Raw genomic sequence first — 20,985 nt, 5'->3', positions numbered from 1 at the left:
GTCTGACCTGCAACCTGGGGCTCAGCACAGGTACCATCTGCTCCCTCTAGCCACACCCAGGACATGGTTTGGATGGAAGCATGAAACAGGTTGCGTGCAAAGATGTTGCTTAGGTAAGATGCTGGCTTCCTGCCAGGACCTCACTGGGCTAGAATGGCCATGGAATAGTGGGGTTGGTCCAAGAAGATGTAGGCTCAGTTCTTAGCTATCAGGCATGGAGGTGTGGAACCTATGATGCAAGAAGCACCAGCTACACATTTTGACCTTGAGGGAAGGGGTGAAATTGCCACGCTCCCTTTTAGGTGTTGCTTTTAATCTTGCCTTGGCAAAAATCTAAACCTGAACCTCTCCGAGAAAAGTCCAGTCTGATCACCAAGCATCATCTGAAGGGAGCTGAGAAATGACTCTAGGCAGGTTGCTCACACACGATAAATGCTGCTTTTCATCTATTTTCATTTTAAACAAGGAAATGAAGAATTCAAACCCCATTCTTCTGCCCTCTTAACTTCTTCCAGATATTAAAGAAAAATCCAGGTATGCTATTAAATAGGGCTGTTCCATTCTTCTGTTTTCTGCTCATGTTCTGGCAGTAGCCACATATTTCAAATTTTTTAGAGGTTTCAAAACAATTTTAAATCCAAATATAACCACTTTCCCTTGACCAGCATCATGAAGAAGCCTCAGCTGTTATCAACTTCACATGGTAAACATGCCCTGCTTATCCAGAGAAATCCCCACAGGAAGACTGGAAATCATCACAGGAAAATGCCAGAGATCCCTGGCGAGTTCATGCAGGGCTGGGGCGGTGGCAACATGTTTCACTTACAAACTCGGTCTACCTCTAGCTAAAAACTATTGTGGGAATTACGGCTATAGAACAGAATATGAATGTTATAAACCCTAATAATGTAGGCATTGTGGAACTTGCCACAGTTGAGAGGTGGGTCTTCCATTTCCAGTAACATGGCAGGCTGTGGTGCGCCTTTCCCCTTCTCATAACCAAGAGCCACAAGGCAGTAAATGTTTTCAGGCCAAAATCTAAGTGAAAGCAGCAACCTGGAGAGGGAGCAGTAACCCCAAATTAGGGGAATGTAAATAATTTTGGTTTTGATACTCTTTCACAGTGAGAAGTACAGAAATCCAACTGAGGTCAAGACATGTGGACAGAAACCAAATGCCCAAGTTTAATGAGAGAGAATTCTCTTCCTGACTCCTCTCCATTCAAGTTGGGCTCTACAGATAAGACCTCAGGTTAAGAATCTTCTAGAAGTAAATACATAGTATAATCTATCCCCAGGATACTGTAAGGAGTATTCTTCTGATGCTGGGCAGACCAAGGGAGGAAACTAAACCTGTCACCACAAATTGTCCTTGAGGACAGGAAGCTGAAATCACGTTACCTGGGTAGTTCAATAGGCTCCAAGCCATTTAAAGTGGTCTCAAACTGGTACTGCCTCCAGGCACCTGGCAGAGGCAAAAATAACCCCTTACAGAGGGACACACCTGCATCCCAGGCCTCAAAGAACTATAATTAAAAACAATGAACTCATAGAAAAAAATGAGCATACAAACAAGGAAGCAGGAATGAAAAGTGATAGCAGCCTTAGCAGTAACATACCCAAAGCCTTCGGATTTGGGGACTGTTGGAAAAAGTTTTCTTACTATGTTTAAGGAAGTGCAAGACAAGCTAGCATAGTTGAATCAGAACCAGGAAGAACCTCTAGAAACAATAAAAAAAAAAGTACAACATAGATGAGAACAAATTGCATGAAGGTAAGTACAGTTTGATACCACTTACGTCAAGTTTAAAACTCAAAACTATATATTCATGGATACATATTTATACAAAAATATTCAAAATGTTCTATTAAAAAATCACCAAACTTACACAGTGATTGTATCTGGAGGGAGGCTAATGTAGTTGTAGTGACTTTATCGGTAATGTTTTGCTTTTTTTAAAAAGGGTAGCGTATGTATGGATATTATATATCTGAAATTTAAATAGGCATATACATCTAGAAAGATGTAAAACAATGGTTATTTCTATGTAGAATAAATGTAACAGTTTTTAAAATATTTAAAATATAGAAAAGTAAAACAAACATAAAATAATTTCAATCTTTGGACCAAGGAAGAAAACAGAAGACAATATGTAGACTATTTAAAAAATATAAAATACACTACAAACTGGAACAGTGAGCAAGGTAAAGCAATGTTTAGAGGAAAGTTGCTAATATTTTCATGTAACTATTATTCCACATCTGTAGAGGGGAGATTAAAGTCATGTTTCCAAGTTCTAATGGTAGTGAGAGGAAGGTCATATAACACCTTGAGCTGGTTGAGGGTGGAGTAGAATGAGAAACCGGACAAATCTAATAAAACATAGGCCTATCGAGGACAAATAAAATTTGATTCTTTATATACTGGGTGGGATTAATTAAGACACATGGAGAACAACAACAACAAAAAACAGGGTGAGGTGATGGCCCACCTGAGAGTGACGCAGAGCCAAGGGAACCCCCACCCCAGGAAGTGGTACGAGAAAACCTGAGGCTACTGCGGACTGGAGCAGACCCCCAGCAAATTGCAGCAGCCTTACAGAAGAGTGGCCAAACAGAAAACAACAACCCCATCCAAAGGTCAGCAGCCTCAAAGATAAGAATCAACACAGAAACACTGAAAACTCAAAAAGCCAGAGTGCCACTTTTTCTCCAAATGACTGCAACACCTCTCTAGCAAGTGCTCAGAACTGGGCTGGGACTGAAATGACAGAAATAGGCTTGAGAAGGTGGGTAAGAAAGAACTTTGCTGAGTTGAAGGAGCATGTGGTAACTGAATTCAAAGAAGCTAGGAATACAGGAGCTAACAGTCAAAATAGTCAGTTTAGAGAGGAACATAACTGGCCTGTTAGAGCTAAAAAACACACTACAAGAATTTCACAATCACAAGTATTAACAGCAGAATAGACCAAGCAGAGGAGAAAATCTCAGAACTTGAAGACTATCATTCTGAAATAAGACAAGAATAGAGAAAAAAAGGAATGAACAAAATGAGAAATATGGGATTATGTAAAGAGACCAAATCTTCAAGTGACTGGAGTATCTAAATGAGATGGGCAGAACAGAGCCCCCCTCCCGCACCCCAGCACACCGCAGCAGCCTTACAGAAGAGTGGCCAGACAAACAGAAAACAACCCACAAAAACCCCATCCAAAGGTCTACAGCCTCGAAGATCAAAGATAAATAAGGCCACAAAAATGGAAAACATACTTCAGGTTAATCCAGGAGAAATTTCCCAACCTGGCAAGACAGGCCAACATTCAGGAAATCCAGAGAACCCCAATAAGATACTCCATGAGAAGATCAAACCCAAGACACATAATCATCAGATTCTTCAAGGTCAAAATGAAAGAAAAAATCTTAAGGGCAGTCAGAAAGGACCAGGTCATCTATAAAGGAAAGCCTATCAGACTAACAGCAGACCTTGCAGTGGAAACCCTACAAGCTAGAAGAGATTGAGAGCCAATATTCAACATTCTTAAAGATTTTCCAACCCAGAATTTCATATTGGGCCCAATATCTGGATAACAAAGCAAGACCTATTGGTATGCTGACTTCAAGAAATCCATCTCACATGCAAAGACACACATGAGCTCAAAATAAAGGGCTGGAGGAAAAGTTACCAAGCAAATGGAAAACAGAAAAAAGCAGCATTTGCAATCCTAGTGTCTGACAAAACAGACTTTAAACCAACAAAAAGAAAGACAAGGGCATTGCATAATGGTAAAGGGTTCAATTCAATAAGAGCGAACTATCCTAAATATATATGCATCTAACACAGGAGCACCCAGATTCATAGAGCAAATCCTTAGAGACCTGCAAAGAGACTTAAAGTCTCCTACTATTACTGTGTGAGAGTATAACACCCCACTGACAATATTAGACAAAATCAACAAAGACATTCAGGACTTGAACTCAGCTCTGGAGCAAGTGGACCTGTGATATATCTACAGAACTGTCCACCCAAAACCAACAATATACATTCTCCTCATCACCACACAGCACTTATTCTAAAACTGATCACATAATCAGAAGTAAAACACTCCTCAGCAAATGCAAAAGAACTGAAATCATAACACTGTCAAACCGCAGCATAATAAAATTAGAACTCAAGATTAAGAAATTCACTCAAAACCACACAACTAATGGAACCTGAACAACCTGCTCCTGAATGACTCTTGAGTAAATAATGAAATAAAGGCAGAAATCAAAAAGTTCTTTGAAACTAATGAGAACAAAGAAAGAGACAGCATACTAGAATCTTTGAGATGCAGCTAAAGCAGTATTAAGAGGTAAAGCTATAGCACTAAATGCCCACATCAAAAAGCTAGAAAGATCAAGTTAACAACCTAACATCACAACTAAAAGAACTAGAGAACCAACAGCAAACAAACCCCAAAGCTAGCAGAAGACAAGAAATAACCAAGATCAAAGTGGAACTGAAGGAGATAGAGACATGAAAAACCTTTCCAAAAAAAAAAAATCCAGCAGTTAGTTTTTTGAAAAAATTATTAGACCACTAGCTAGACTAATAGAGAAGAATCAAATAGACACAATCAGAAATAAGGGGGATATTACCACTGGTCCCATAGAAATCCAACTATCAGAGAATAAACACCTCTGTGCACATAAACTAGAAAATCTAGAGCACATACACCCTCTGAGACTGAACTAGGAAGAAACTGGATCCCTGAACAGGCCAATAATGAGTTCTGAAATTGAGGCAGTAATAAATAGCCTACCAACCAACCAAAACCCAGGACCACACAGATTCACAGCTGAATTCTATGAGAGGTACAAAATAGAACTGGTACCATTTCCACTGAAACTATTCCAAAAAATTAAAAAGAAGGGCATCCTCTCTATCTCATTCTATGAGGCCAGCAGCATCTTGATACCCAAACCTGGCAGAGATAAAAGAAGAAAACTCCAGGCCAATATCCTTAATGAACATTGATGCAAAAATCCTTAACAAAATACTGGCAAACAGAATCTGGCAGCATATCTAAAAGCTTATCCACCATGATCAAGTAGGCTTCATCCCCAGTATGCAAGGTTGGTTCAATATATACAAATCAATCAATGTGATTAATCACATAAACAGAACTAAAGACAGAAACCATGTGATTATCTCAATAGACGCAGAAAAAGCCTTCAATAAAATTCACCCCTTTCTGTGAAAACACTCCCAATAAACTAGGTATGGAAGGAACATACCTCAAAGTAAGGGCCATTTATGACAAACCCACAGCCAATACCATACTGAGTGAGCAAAAGCTGGAAGCTTTCCCCTTGAAACCTGGCACAAGACAAGATGCCCTCTCTCACCACTCCTAGTCAAGATAGTATTGGAAATTCTGGGCAGGTCAATCAGGCAAGAGAAAGAAAGAAAAGGTACTCCAATAGGAAGTCAAACTATCTTTGTTTGTAGATGACTTGATCCTATATCTTGAAAACCCCACTGTCTTAGCCCCAAAGCTTCTTAAGCTGATAAGCAACTTCAGCAAAGTCTCAGAATACAAAATCAATGTGCAAAAATTGCTAGCATTCCTTTACACCAACAACATGCAAGCCAAAAGCCAAATCATGAATGAACTCCCATTCAGAACTGCCACAAAAGAGTAAAATACCTAGGAATATAGCTAACAAGGGAAGTAAAAACCTCTTCAAGAAAAACTACACCACTGCTCAAAGAAATCAGAGAGGACACAAACAAATGAAAAAACATTACATGCTCATAGACAGAAAGAATATGAAAATGGCCATACTGCCCAAAGCAATTTATAGATTTAGTGCTATTCCCATCAAAACTACTGTGGACATTCATCACAGAATTAGAAAAAAAAAAACTAAAAATCCATATGGAACCCCAAAAGAGCCCAAATAGCCAAGACAATCCTAAGCAAAAAGAACAAAGCTGAAGGCATCATGCTACCTGACTTCAAACTATACTACAAGGCTATGGTAACCAAAATGGCATGGTACTTACACAAATACGCAGACCAGTGGAACAAAATAGAGAACCCAGAAATAAGACTGCACACCTAAAACTATCTGTTCTTCAACAAACCTGACAAAAACAAGCAATGGGGAAAGGATTCCCTATTTAATAAATAGTGTTGGAAGAACTGGCTAGCCATATGCAGAAGATTGAAGCTGGACCCCTTCCTTATACCATATACAAAAATCAACTCAAGATTGATTAAAGACTTACATATAAAACTCAAAACTATAAAACTCTAGGAGAAAATCTAGGCAATATCATTCAGGACATAGGCATGGGCAAATATTTCATGATGATGCCAAGAGCAAAAATTGACAAATGGGATCTCATTAAAGAGCATCTGCACAGCAAAAGAAATATTAGAAAGAACAACGTACAGAATGGGAGAAGGTTTTTCAATCTATCTAACAAAGGTCTAATAACCAACATCTATAAGGAACTTCAATTTACAAGAAAAAAACAACCCCAGTAAAAAGTGGCCAAAAGACATGATCAGACATTTCTCAAAAGAAGACATTCATGCAGCCAACAAACATATGAAAAAAAGCTCATCACTGATCATTAGAGAAATGAAAATCAAAACCACAATGAGCTACCATCTCCAGCCAGTCAGAATGGCAATTGTTAAAAAGTTAAACAACAGATGCTGGCAAGATTGCAGGGCAAAAGGAACACTTTGACACTGTTGGTGGGAGTGTAAATTAGTTCAACCATTATGGAAGACAGTGTGATGATTCCCCAAAGACCTAGAGGCAGAGATACCATTTGGCCCAGCAATCCCATTATTGTGTATATACCCAAAGGAATAGAAATCATTCTATTATAAAGATACATGCATTCGTATGTTCACTGCAGCACTATTCACAATAGCAAAGACATAGAATCAAGCTAAGTGCCCATCAATGATAGACTGGATAAAGAAAATGGCATACACCATGGAATACTATGCAGCCATAAAAAGGAATGAGATCATGTCCTTTGCAGGGACATTGATGGAACTGGAGGCTGTTATCCTCAGCAAACTAATGCAGGAATAGAAAACCAATACCCCATGTTTGCACTTCCAAGTAGGAGCTGAATGATAAGAACAAATGGACACAATGGGGCAAGGGGAGGAGGGAGAGCATCAGTAAGAATAGCTAATGGATGCTGGGCTTAATACCTAGGTGATGGGATGATCTGTGCAGCAAACCACCATGGCACATGTCTACCTCTAACAAACCTGCACATCCTGCACGTGTACCCCCAAACCTAAATTTTAAAAATGGCAAAGATGAAAAGGCAGTTAATGAAAAAGAAGATCTTAAAGCTGTGAAAAGGCATTTCATCTCTCTGTGAAGTATTTCCTATGAAGAAAAATGTACAGACCATTGTTTTTAACCTATCAATTGGCAAAGAGAAGGGAAATCTCTGAACACACTGTGTTGGTGATGAGTTAGAGAACAGAATGGCTGGAGCAACTCCATTAGAGGCAGTTTCATCCGATCTATCAAATTTCTAAATGCATACGGCCTTTGCACGGCAATTGTGCTATCGGGACTTTACCCTACAGCCATCTTGGGCAGGAATATGCCTATGTGATGTAGCCAATGATTGAAAACGACCCATATCGGAATCTGTAAGGGACAGGTTAAAGAAGTCATGGTATAGCTTCACAATGAAATACGATGCAGCCAGTGAAAAGAATGAGGCAGATGTATAAAGCTAATAAGGAATAACCAAAGTAGAAGAAAGTACCTAACGTGTTGCCATTTGAATTCAAAACAAGGATGTCAGGTGAGTGACAGCAAGTTGGCAGTTGCTGAAGTTGAATGATGGGTAGATAGGGTTTCACTGTACTCTTCTCTCCAATTTTGAGTGTTTGACAATTTCCATAGTCTCTCTCTGCAGAGAGAGTGAAGGGGGCAGGGGTAGAACTGAGACTTTTCATTACATCCCAAACTGTATTTGACAAAAGCTTAGTACCAGTGATGATTGCTTCTGGGGAGGGAGACTGTTTTCTGAATGACCCTTTATACCGTTGAGATTTTTAATTATAGGCATGTCTTACCTATTAACAAATGTAAAGGCTAAAATATCAGGCATCTGCTTTTTATAGACTTTGCATGTTTATAGTAACGTAAGTGGGAAACAAACACCCCTCTGAATACTGTAATCATTTGAATGGCTCCCCTTGAAAACACTGTGTTCTGAGAAGCTCTTTCACTTCAGAGACATGAGTGCTTCTGTGTATAATTGTTACCCTTAAAGCCATTTGATGGGTGTGTCTGATGAATAATTAGTATGTTATATAAAGCCAAAGAAATTCAGTTAAAGTTTCTGGAAGTCTTGTGTATCTGGCAGGGAGAGTCCAAGGCCTTGGTAGCTGTGTTTTAGATTTACAGGAGGAATGGACTCATTTTCATTAATTCGTAACTCACTGAGTGTGATGGCTCCGTAAAGAATGGCACTGTGACAACTGATTTTTTACTATTTTAAGTCCACATCAATTCAGCATATTCCCTACACATCTACTGTGTTCAAGGGACTGGACTTAGAAGCTCAGTCTGTGCCTTTTTAGGGCAGAGCTGGCATACTGGTGACTAACTCCGGGCTATCGCAGCAGGTGGGCAGGGGGTCCTGGAGGGAAGACTGTGGAAAGGCCCAAGGATGGAGAGATCTTAGGGGAGGGTGAGAGCTGGAAAGCAGAGAGTGGGCACGGAAGGACACTCAGCAGCACCTTCTCAGTTTTTAGCCTGTGTTTTGCGGGTAGTAACAAAAGCTCTCAAAAAAACTCAGTTTTCTTGTATTTCATCTTCTTTAGGTGAACATCCTGACAAATGGGTCTTGTTTTCTCATTACATATTGGTATTTCTGATAAGCAAGGATCCAACCCCCAGATTTCTAGACTCTGCAAGTGCAGGTTTCAATATCAGACACCCACACAGGTCAGAAGGGCACACACCCTTATCCATTCAGAGCCAAATTCATTCTGTTGAACAGTTGAAAGTCTGGGCTCAACCTCTGAGTGAACTGGCCAGCACCTGATTGATCTACAGTCATGGCTTAAATTAATTGGCTTTGCTCACATCTGCATCCTGCCTGAGCATTTGTGAAGGAATAGCTGCTGCTTCCCAGTAACAGCCCCAGCTCATCATTCATCACCTTTTTTATGGGTTTGAGGAGGAATTTGGACCTCCTTGTAATAGCGGCCACCCTCTTCCCATGGGAACTTCAGCAAATTGGCCTTTTCTTAGAAGAGATTGTGCCAGACTGGTGAATCCTGTGTTATAAAATATCGTATGTTGCATATAATACAGTCAGATAAGATGTTGATTAGGAGAAATGTATCTTGACAGCAATACTGAACTGAAGATCTCCACCTTTGCTAAGATGCAGCAAACAGCTAGATGAATACACTGAATTATTTTTCCTCTAATATAGTTGATGGGATGAAAAGAAAATAAGTTTGTTTCCTTGATCAACACTGGGGAGTTAGGATGAGAAGCTTGAATTCCAAGGGTCCTTTTGCCATCAAGGAAATGGTACATTGCAAAGGTATGTTTGTGGACTAGAGAGTAAGTTCATTCAGCTGTCCTTCATTTTAAAAAGTCGAACAGAACATTTTATAGAAGATGAAATGGTTTCTATAAAGACCTAGCTCACACTTTAAATGTGAGGTGTACCAAGATGGTGTTTGTGATACTGTCGTCTTCTGGAATGCTTAGATGGTAAACTTGGACAAATGAAGCAGGATTAGTTGTGTAGCTGTGTTTGTCATGTGGTTCAGGGAAGGGCATGAGGAACTCCAAAGTACAAAATGTCAGTGGATTCAATTTGTGCTGCCAAATAAGAGCCACCTCCAAATATTCTCCACACCGGCATGGAATTAATTCCCGTCCCCTATGTGTGATGGGAGAGAAATCACACACTTAATCTATATCATATGTCTCAGAAAAGTTCCAGACAGACACAAGCCTGGAGTGAGAAATGTGGACTTTTCAGTGACTGATGTTTAAAGGGTAACATTTCCTTAGTTTCATAAAACAGAATGAAGAACTTTTTCCGGCCTGATTTAAAGGAAATCTTGGAAGAGTCCCTGCTGGTAGAGAAAAAAACACCAGCGGTAGGAATACTTTCTTCTGATCACATGGTCTGTTAGAGATAGCCCCAGTTTGACATGGTACCCAGGTGAGTTGCTTAAAGGAGAAATAAAAAGGTTCAGGATGACAGGTACGTGGGAAAGGAGCTTCCCTGCTCTTTGCCTACCTGAAATGTGCACACAAAATACTGATATTGGTGCATTTTATGAGTTCATAGCTTTTGTTAGATTCTCAAGTAAGTCCACGGACCAGAAAAGTTTAGGGTGTGCCTACCACCTTCTGTGACTGCAAATCCAAAACAAATTCGAAAAACAAATGTAAAAGAACTATCAACAGCTAATAAACAGCAGAAATTATATGTGGACTTTCACTAATAATGAAATGGGAGTGGCTTTGCAAGCATGAAAGGAATGGGAAAATTCACAAAAGAAAAATTCAATATTCAAAACCAGGATTATTCTTATGCCAAAAAATCATAACTAAAATTACAATAAATTACTAAAATATTTTTAGAAGAAACTCTTATAAACCAGGAAGAAAAAATCTACTTCTCAAACAGAAAGAAATAGGCAGAGGATAGGAAAACACAATTCACAGAACAAATACAGTTAACAGCAGTGGTATGCTTGAGCTGGCTGGTACTGACTCATAACTGCCAATTCCCTACTCCTCATTCAGTAATGTCATATTAGTAGCTTGAAACAGACCATGGTGGGAGGTTTTATACCAGAGAAATCAGCTATAAATCAGGATATTTTTTAAAGGGCCAGTTTGCTGGTATACCATTGGCTAATGGATATATAAAAAGTAGTTCAAGTGTACCAGTAATCAAAAAAACACAAGAAGAAATGAGGTCTAGATAAAGTGGAATAAGCACATTTCACCCTATTTCTCCTGCTAAGCGTAACAAAAATGTGTGGATATAATTTGTAAAGCAACTAACAGAAGACTGAAAGTTGGAGAAAAGAAAGTATGCTAGCTCAGGATCTCAGAACTCAAGGAACTACTCAATGGTGTATTTGTGTGTGTGCACTTTTATATCTCTTGGCCTGGGCTTTAGATAGGCCCACAACTGGAAAAGCCTGCTATCTTGAGCCAAAATACCAGAGAAAGAGCATTCCAGAAATACAGAACTGTTTTGCCCATACCTGACCTTACTCCAGCACAACACTTGAAAAAAGCCATGCCTCCCTTCCGCTCCTCACCAGGCATCATGGCCTAGAGATTGGCAGATCTCTACTTTCCATCACTTCTTAAAATAACATGCCACATCCCTTCCCTGGAATGAAGACTATGGGTAGAACTTTTAGTTGATTTCTTGTCACCATGGAGTCCAGAAGGAAGTGGAACAACATTTTTTAAGTATTGAAAGGAGAAAATAGTCAATGCAGAATTCTATATCCAGCAAAACTATCCTCCAGGCACAAATACATTCTCAGATAAAGGAAAATGAAGAGAATTTGTCACCTACAGATTTGCTTTAAAAGATGGCTGAAGAAGTTTTTCAGACAGAAAATAAGCAAACTTGAAACATTAGGAGTGAAGAAAGAACAGCAAAAGTAAATATATGAGTAAATAGAGTAGACTTTTCTTAAGATTTAAAGATTATGTTTCTATAATTTGCTGAAAGCAAAACTGCAACATCTGAAATAACTCAATACGCATAAAGGTAATATTTAAGACATCTGTGTTATAAAAGGAGGAAGAAAAAAAGACCTAAAAGGTGATAGTTTCTGTATTTTACATGAAGTGATAAAATATTAACACTAGTAGACTGCGATAAAGTAAGTACATATACTGTAGTCTTTAGAGCAGTGGTTTTCAGTTGGAAGGTTCTGCCTTTCAGAAGACATTCTGGCAATGTTTGGAGACATAATTACACATGTTACTGCTATCTAGTTGATAGAGCCATGGATGCTGCTGAAAATTCTACAATGCACAGGAAAGCCCCACATCACAGAGTATTCAGTACAATATGTCAAAATGCTGAGGTTGAGAAACTGTCCTAATCATACAAAAAACATCTACAAAGATGTATACTCAAAAACATAAATGTAGATAAATCAATATGGAATACTAATATATGTTCAACTGAAGTACGGGAACACAGAATAAAAGAGCACAATGAAACAAAAACCAGAGGGAACAAACACAATATTAACATGGTGGACTTAAGTCCAAACATACCAACAATTTCATTAAATGTAAATGTTCTAAACACACCTATTAAAAGACAGTAACTGGCTAAATGGGTGAAAAAATATCTATATGCTGTCTACAAGAAACTCTTCCCAAATGTAATGCCATACATATGTTAAAAGTAAAAGGATGGGAAAATATATACCTTGCTTTTTATGCTGTTTTTGGAAGTATCCATTTCTCATTGCTGCAGTCATGAATTATGTTTCCTATTGTGAAATATCGTCAATGATTGCAAAAAGACAACACTAATACTAATCAAAATAAAACTGGAGTGAACATACTAATAGCAGATGAAGTAGATTTTAGAACAAAGATTACCAGAGCTAAATAGAGACATGACATAATGATAAAAGCTCACTTTACCAAGATGACACAACAATCCTAATTGTGTGTATCACAACAGAGCTTCAAAATACATGAAGCAAAAATGGATGAACTCAAAGGAGACACAATTACAGTTGGAAAGTCCAACATCTCCTCTTGGTAACTGATGGAACTATTAGACAGCAAAAAATTGAGATATTTTGTTTTATTTATCAAACTGGTAAAAGTTAAAATTCAGCATTAGCAAAGTCATAGTGAGAAAGACAATAATAATGTGGAAACACAAACATATAAGAGTTCTGAAAAAATATTGTTAAATCATGAGGCGTAAAAGGGTCATACAATCTTTCAATCTAATATTCACTTTTACGAATCTCTCCTAGGGGAGTAATTAAAGAGGTTCAATATTTACTTGTCTAGAACTTTATAACAGAGCTGTTTATAAGAGCAAAAATTACAGACATCAAAACATGCCCAATAATTGGCAAGTACTTAAACAATCATTCAAGTACAGTGTTATTGTTAAATAATATTTTTAAGGATTTTTAATGCCATTGTAAATGGGATTGATTTTTAAAGCAAAAACAGCAGTTTATAAAGCTGTTATCAAATAATCTAAATTATGTTAAAATATACAATTATAAAAAAATTAGAAAATATAACAGCAGTGAAAAATTACTAGTGATTATCTCATGCTTTTTTCTCCTCCCTTTGTTTTCTATTGTGAAATATTATTCATTATTGCAGCAAACGGAAATGGTTACTTCCAAAACAGCATAAAAATGAGATGATATACACAAAGCAACCAATACAGTGCTAGGTCTGGCACAGAGACGCTCTATAGGTGGTATAATTATAAATAATTTTGAAATAAAATGATGAAAAACTGTAACTGATTATTCTTAGGGTGCCTATGTCTTGGATTGTCTGTCTCTATTTTACTGTCCAGGCCTAATTATTATTAGTCCCCCTGCTATTCTCAAAAGTATCATAGTTTATATTAGTTGCATGGGTGCTCTAACTATTCAAATATTTAAAAAAATAGGACTAGTAAATTAAAATATATCACACCCTTACTATACTCCAGGCACCAAACTAACTGCTTTATGTGAATTATCTCATTTAACCATCTGAGTAGCTGAATTATCTCTGTTTTATAGAGGCACCGAGAAGGTAAGCAACTTGTCTAAGCTCACACGTTAACAAGCAGCAGAATCTGGATTTCAACTACGTCCTATCATATTAGTATTGAAAGCATACCTGGACCTGCCTAAGTGCAGGGATGGCTGGCAGGGGTCTGACAGGGACACTAGGTGCACGCGGAGCCCGATGGAGGGGAGGAAGCACTCGCTGAGTTGACTGGGGCTGAGGGACATTCAGGCCATTGAGAGGTCTGCTGATGTCAACATTCTGACACTGTAGCAATCTCCTGGGATGGTCCTGCGTGGTCAAAGTAAAAAGCCATGCTATAGTGGGTTTCAAAAAGACAACACTAATACCAATCAAAATAAAACTGGAGTGAATATACTAACATCAGATGAAGTAGATTTTAGAACAAAAATTACCAGTGGGTTTCAAAAATATCAGCAATTCCTTAAGGGAAAAGCAGTGCCAACTCCTCTGCTATAGCTGAAGGCCAAGGTGGGGTAAAGGAAAGAAATCAAGGGTGTACACAAGAGGGAAACTATTAGTTATTTAAACTTCAAAATTCTAACAGAAGCACCACCCACCTCCACCCCACCAAATCTGTAATAGAAGGATCGATTTTTATTTAGATTTTTAAAAACTGTTTAATTAACAAATAGGTTCAAAGCACTTGAAAAAGTACCAAGTCTAAAGACACGGACCGAGATCTTCGGGGAATTACAAAAAGAGATGTGAAAATAAGACACAGCTTAATGTGTACAAGGCTCAATGAGAACTGAGAAAACCACTGGGGAAAGGAGGGTGACCGCTTCAAGAAGCCACAGCTGGGGTGGGGCTTGGAGTGGGAGATGTTCTCCCACCTGGTAACCCTTGTTCTTAGAACAGGTGCTGCAGGGGCCCTTATACCTCAGGCTTCCACCCTTTCCCTCCTCTCTTTCTAAAAACAGCTTAATTGAGGTATAACTGATATAAAGTGTAAAATTTGGTCATTTTTGACATTATCTTTATACCCATGAAACCGTCACAGCAAACAAATGGGCAGATGAATGTACCCCTCACCCCAAAGAGTTTCCTTGCCAGCCTTCCTTATCCCTTCCCTCTCCCTCCAAACATCAATCTATTTTCTGTCACTATCAGTTAGTTTGCATTTGCCAGAGTTGTATACAAGTGAGATCATAGCGTATGGACTCTGTTTGGTTTTTCTTCTTTTACTCAGAATAATTACCTAGAGATTCATCCACAGTGTTGTATACATCAATGGTTCATTCCATTGTGGAAATATACCATTGTTTGTTTATCCTTTTACTGGGTGATGGATATTTGGATTGCTTCCAGTCTGGGGCTCTCAGAAATAAGGCTGTGCTATTTTTAAATTTTTGCTTTTTTAAAAAAATTTTTAAAAATGAAAGATGTGCTTTTGGCTACCACACAAAGCCATTCTCACTTATGGTTCCACCTTTGGGGACAGGTAGGGGTAAAGCTTATTGGAAATGGCAGCCTCTTCCTTGGTGCCCCACCCTCTACACTTTTTGGATCAAGGGAGCTAAAACAGTTTATTGTCTGCTGATTATGCGGCAATGATTTTTCAATCACTTCTCATTTTTTTGACACCAATCTTGTTCACTATTATTATTTGGACTCTTGTTAAATGAGTTCAATATTCAAGAATTCTTGTGGATACATCAGAAAAATCTGGTGGGGAAAAACTATGAGAATGAACTCTAGCTGTAAGTCACCAGGATAGCAAGAGAGTTAAGAGACAGCAGGGAGCCATGGGGGACTCTGGGTTAAGGATCCAGTTCTCTGAACCCTCAGGGTAGACAGGGCTTCCTCGGCTCAGGGCTGGACAAAATGGGCAATTCTGATGGCTCCATGTAACTTAGAAAAATATTTTAAGAGTAACAGTGGGCCAAAGCAACTCACCTAAAGCGAGGTGGTGGCATTTGAAAGCTATGGTGGGGCTGGGATTGGGGCCAGTATCAGGAACCAGCTTGGGCTGCTGACCCAGTGGGGCCCTGGAAATGTGGCCGGTTTGGATGACTGGAGGGATCGCAGCTCACGATAGGCTGCACCACATCACGCAGGGGACACTGACTGCCTCAACAGATCTAGGTGGGCTTCCACTGGGGCACCGTGGGGCCTCCCTCTGGCCCGATCATCACAGAGACCCTCCCAGAGCCTGCTGACCTGGCGATGCTGACTCAGCATTTCACAGGCAGTGCCTCTAGGATCCCATTCTGATTCAATCTTGTATTGAAAACCTCATATCTGCATGTGTGCACTAAGTGCTCACATCTATTCAGGACTTACCTTCGGTGGGTAGGAATCTGGCGGCTTCCTCATCAGCCCTTTTCCGAGGTGGCCGAGGTGAGCCTGACTGGGCTGGGAGCCACCGGGTGGCCGGGAAGGGCGCACACACCTGCAACGCAATCCCACACCTGCTGACCAAGCGTGTTTCCCTTCTCACAGAGGCCCTCAAAAGACAGTTTACTTAACTCAGTTAAAGTTAACAGGCAAAGGAAAGTTAACATGCAAAGGAAAAATTACCTAACACTCTCAGAAGATTAAGAAATAAATATGAATTTTCCCCCTCCAAACCTCTATTTTGTCGAATTAGTTCTCGCACTCCACAGAAGTGCGGCGCAGCGACTCCCGGAAGATGACTTGTATGAAGCTGGCATTTCAGCGATTATGTCTTTGAATATATTTGGATCAAAAGCTACCCCATCTGATGAAAATATTTCAATGTCTCCACGTTGTATAAAAATTACTCATATAAGGGTGGGAGAAAACACATCAGCGGAATTCCCTGACATCCCGCTCGCTTATGTAACGAGCAGCACGTCGTTGTTTGAAGGGAAGTAAAGGAGGCAGCTGATCTGGCAGAAATTTAAAACCAAAAAAAAAAAAAAAAAAACCTGAAAAGAACCAAGTCCCAGTTTTATGATCCAGAAAATCTGACCTTTGCTAAAAAATGAAGTGAGAAGCAGTTTTTTTGAGCCACCGTTTCTTGAAAAGATGACAAGTTAAACCCAGGGTACCTTAGTTTTTCAATGGTGGTCTTTTTATTTGTAAACAGCAGTCGTATCAAGGTCTTCCTTTTGAGATAAACCACAAATCCAGCGGCAAGAAGACACAGGATGGTCACCAGAATTCCTACGGCTAAAGCTCGGTTATCTGAAACAAAACACATTGGGCTCACGGAAGGCGGCAGTTACAGTGACGTATGGGAGGTATCAAGTTGTGACATTTATGGCAAAGTGAACTTTCAGGCAACAAACAGGAACGAAGAGAGTAAACCCTTGAGTGATGTACTAATAAACTGTCTTACTTCAAAGGTCACGCTTGAGGTTCAATCTATGTTACCATCATTCATTCCTGACAACTCTAGAACTTGCTAAACAGGAATATAGTCGGGTATGTGGGGTGATGGCCTGGACCACACAGGCTTTGTGAGGCGTGACAATGGCACAGTGGACCATGGTTGCCACAGAAAGTAGCAGGGAGTCATCACTGAAACCTCACCAGAAATGCAGCCATCCCCAGGCTAAAATGTTCCCAGCCCTCAGCACGGATTTGCCACCTCCAAGTGCCTCTCTTTTCTCATTCTGTAGTTTTGCGTTCTGCTTTATCTTTTCTGTATTTTTAAAAAACGAGATGCTTTTTTTCTGGATGTCTCAAAGTAGATAGGGGGAAAAAAAAAGAAAACTCACCACTTCAATGAAACACCCATGGGTTTTGCTTTGTTATATTAGGGTCTTAAAAAACACAGACTTGAGGGGAAACCCTTTTCCTGGGAGGAAGCTATTTTCTCTATGAAAACATCATCTTTTGTATGACCTGCTGCCATTTTGTTTAGTACATGTAAGAGCATCCTCCAGGGTATAGAAAGGAAGGAAAAATCAAACCGTCAGATGGATTTCTGACAGCAGCTATGGTCAGAGCCTGTCTGGGAAGGACTCCAAAGACTCAGACTTAGAGGAGGTCTACTTGTGATGTCAGCTGGACTGTGGATTCCCAGAGGACAGGGATCTTGACTCATTCGTCTTCACCCCAGCAAGGATCAGGGAGTACTTCACATTAGGTAAGTGAACCACAGTCCTTTCAGGCTGCTGGTGATCGCCATGAAGCTGACTGCGGTTGCCTGAGCTCTCCCGACCCTGCTCCCACCTGGACCCTCAGCTGGCTGTGGACCGCAGCAGCAGCAGCTCCTACTCCAGGGGAAGAACCTCTTTCACGCCCTCTTTGCTTCTGGACCTCATCCCCCACTAACAAGGCCTATCAGGGATGTGTCTTAGCCTAAGCAAGACAGCCAACAGATGACAGTCTTGACTCATTTGTTAGTGTTACCGGAAAAGCGCTGCTTCTGGTTTCCTGGCCAAAATGTCATTCTTTTCAGACCCTTAGCAGTGATCACAGGGGGCTCCGGCTAGAGTTCTGGTGTCTCGTAACAAAGCTAATTTAAAAAGTGAGCAGCAAAAGACTTGAACTATAGTTTCTAGTTCTATAAAGTGAACCCGTAAGTCTTCAGTGCATCAATCTATGAAACAACATTTACAGGCCCCCACACTGAACCTGTTACACGCCCCAGGGTTGCTCAAGCCAGAGGCCCGGGCAGTGAGTGACTCCATCTCCCTCCTCCCCATGACCAGCACAAGCACCGTGTCCTGTGTCCCCTCCTGTCGGCCCAGTCCACACTCTGGATCTTCGCACAGCCAGCTGTCTCTGCTTCAGAATGCACGTTTCCCTCGCCCCTTCAGACCTCAACAGATGCAGAGTCCCCAGGAGGCTTCCTGCTGCTCCGTGGGGGTTGCTCCCCTCCCATGACGCCCTCTCTTCCCCCACTTACGCCATGTCATACTTGCGTAATGTCTTCCCAGGACCCAGGAGAGTGGCTGGCATGCGGCAGACACACAAGTACTCATTTAATGAGCCTCTGAGCCACGGCCAGGCCAGGGGCAGCGGGTCATGCTTGCTCACGGCCCACCTTGATTTTGTATATGTATGCAGGGTGGAGGCAGCGGTATTGAAAATGTACTTTCTTTTATGAAATAATGGCCACAGGGGATGGAGTTAGGCTCTTCAGTTGTTATCGCTTTTTAGCATGCTCATTTGTTAAATGAAGGCTCAGTGACTCTGTGAGTTCCCTGGCTTTTGGCAAACCCTCCAACCTGAGTACTGCCGGTCACGTATGTCCACACCAAAGAGCTACGGAGCTCACCGCCCTTTTTCCTGCCTTCTTCCCTGTTTTGTTTCAATGCCATTCAGTTTGCTTGGATGGACATACAATGCATAGCAGGGGCTCTGATAATTTAAAAACTAAAACCTTGCTGTTTTCATATAATGAATGCTAAAAAGCCACATCAGAGCATTAAGTTTCAGCCAGAGACCAGTGGTCAGGGCTGTCAAAGCAGAGCTGTCACTGGGGAAAGGGGACCCTGGGTCCAAACCTTTCTTCACTGCTACGGAGGCTCAGTGAAAGGCCAGACTTTTGGGTCCTTTTCCTCCTTGCTGCAGCGCCGGGGCCTGCTACAATGGTAACTCTCAGGCGTGGCATTGAAGCACGTCCACATTTTAGCAGAAGCTGGACCAGGAACTCGCTGCCTTTCCTCGAGCTGTTTCTGCAGACATGCCTGGTAGGCTTGACTTCCCCTCCCGAGCCCTGAGAGCTGTGTTGTGTCTGTTGTCATGGAAATGACAGCAAAGCCACAGAGTCAATGCTGTCTGTCACAGGAGGCCTTGGGGATGCGTGACCTCCTCTGCAGCAGCACTGGGAGTGGGCTCCATGTCATGGGAGGGCGCAGATGAGTGTCAGTGTGGCCGCAGGTGCATGCTCATGAGACCCCACGGGCTCCTGGCCCCGGTTGCGCTCCCTGTTGGAGCTCTGTGGCTTCCTGCCTTGCTTATTTCCCTCAGAAAGGCGTGTCATTCAGATTTGACTCTGAATTCCCCAATAAGAACTCAGAGAAAACAGCCCACATCAGGAGACCATTTTTAAAGGTCATCTGAGGAAAAAGGGCTGCGATTCCAAGCACAGTCGCTACTAAGAGCTTCTTGGGGGACAGGCTGACCTGTGTCTAAATCTTAGCGAGATCCCATTAGATAAAATACGTAACTTCCCTGAGCCTCAGGTTCTTTGTATATGAAAAAAGAATCATAGGACCTTCTTCAAAGTTGTGTAAGGAGTGGATGACGTCATGCACGTGAAATGCACTGCACAGCACCTGCACAGCTGTTCCACACGCAGAAGCTGCTGCAGTGACTCCGACTCTCCCTTGACTGTCACCTTTACTAAGAGGTGGGTGTCTTTCCAGTAAGACTTTTAAAAGGCATTGAACTTCACACCTCTTGACCCTACCACACAGATGCTGGCCTTTACAAAGTCCTTCGACATGATGATGAAATTCACACCCATTCAGCAGTTCACTATAGAAATGACCTTAGCTAAGAAAAGTGTCACAGGCTAAGGAATTTGCAAACTCAGCCACTCAGTCAAAGCGGAGAGCAAGGAGCCTCGAAGATCGGGCAGGGATGAGAGGGGCATCTGGAAACTGGGGGAGACTCTAGGCTGTATAGACCCATGTGGAGCCCCCATCGGGTTTCTTGCTGGTTCTGCCTGCACTCATGCTGACAGCTGGTGAGCCCACTGCCCCCAGGCGCTCAGCCACCTCCCACTGGGATGCGAGGCCTCACTGACCTGCTTGCCGGATGGGGCCGCTGTCTGTGCTTCCTCCAAAGCCGAACTTGTCACAGAAGGGAGGTGCCCAGTGGGCCTCGCAGTGGCAGTTCTTCCTGTTGTTGCACACCTTTCAGGGCAGAGGGGAGGGACGTGGGGTTAGGGCACATGGTCTGTGCATCACCACAGCAGAAGCAAGGGGGCCACGGTCAGAGCCCCCCAACACCCCAGCATAGCCAGACTCAGCACCTGCCATGGTGTGAATGAGCCCAAACTCGGCACAACGAACCACACAGGTGCAACCAGCCCTGAGGCTGCAAAGACACATCATCTGCCTATTAGCGGCTGTTAAGAGAGTGATGAAGATTATTTGGGCTCATCTTCCCCCACCCACCTCACTTCCTTCTCCATCTTCCTGTCTTCCTTTTTTAATCCAGAAAACTCACTGTCTGACCATGAGGAGAAGCCCTCTCAGCAGTGAGGAGGGACCCT

The 20,985-nt window shown here is 41.4% G+C and overlaps 1 protein-coding gene across 1 annotated transcript in view; it reads right to left on the bottom strand.

The window, feature by feature from the left end:
• The window catches only part of ADAM12 (ADAM metallopeptidase domain 12), a 402,598-nt gene that overhangs the window by 9,121 nt on the left and 372,492 nt on the right, over positions 1 to 20,985 (bottom strand). The window contains exons 20-23 of the mRNA XM_012464187.2: positions 20,515 to 20,623; positions 16,859 to 16,994; positions 16,128 to 16,236; positions 13,932 to 14,111 (exon numbers count right to left, since the gene is read on the bottom strand). Coding sequence (XP_012319610.2) covers positions 13,932 to 14,111; positions 16,128 to 16,236; positions 16,859 to 16,994; positions 20,515 to 20,623 — 534 coding nt within the window. The remainder of the gene's footprint in view (positions 1 to 13,931; positions 14,112 to 16,127; positions 16,237 to 16,858; positions 16,995 to 20,514; positions 20,624 to 20,985) is intronic.

The sequence above is a fragment of the Aotus nancymaae genome, unplaced genomic scaffold, assembly GCF_030222135.1.
Source record: "Aotus nancymaae isolate 86718 unplaced genomic scaffold, 86718_ANA_hifiasm-v0.15.2.pri h1tg000010l, whole genome shotgun sequence".
Lineage (NCBI taxonomy): Eukaryota > Metazoa > Chordata > Mammalia > Primates > Aotidae > Aotus > Aotus nancymaae.
Note: the sequence above shows the minus strand (reverse complement) of the source record. Positions and strands in the feature narration are given on the sequence as shown.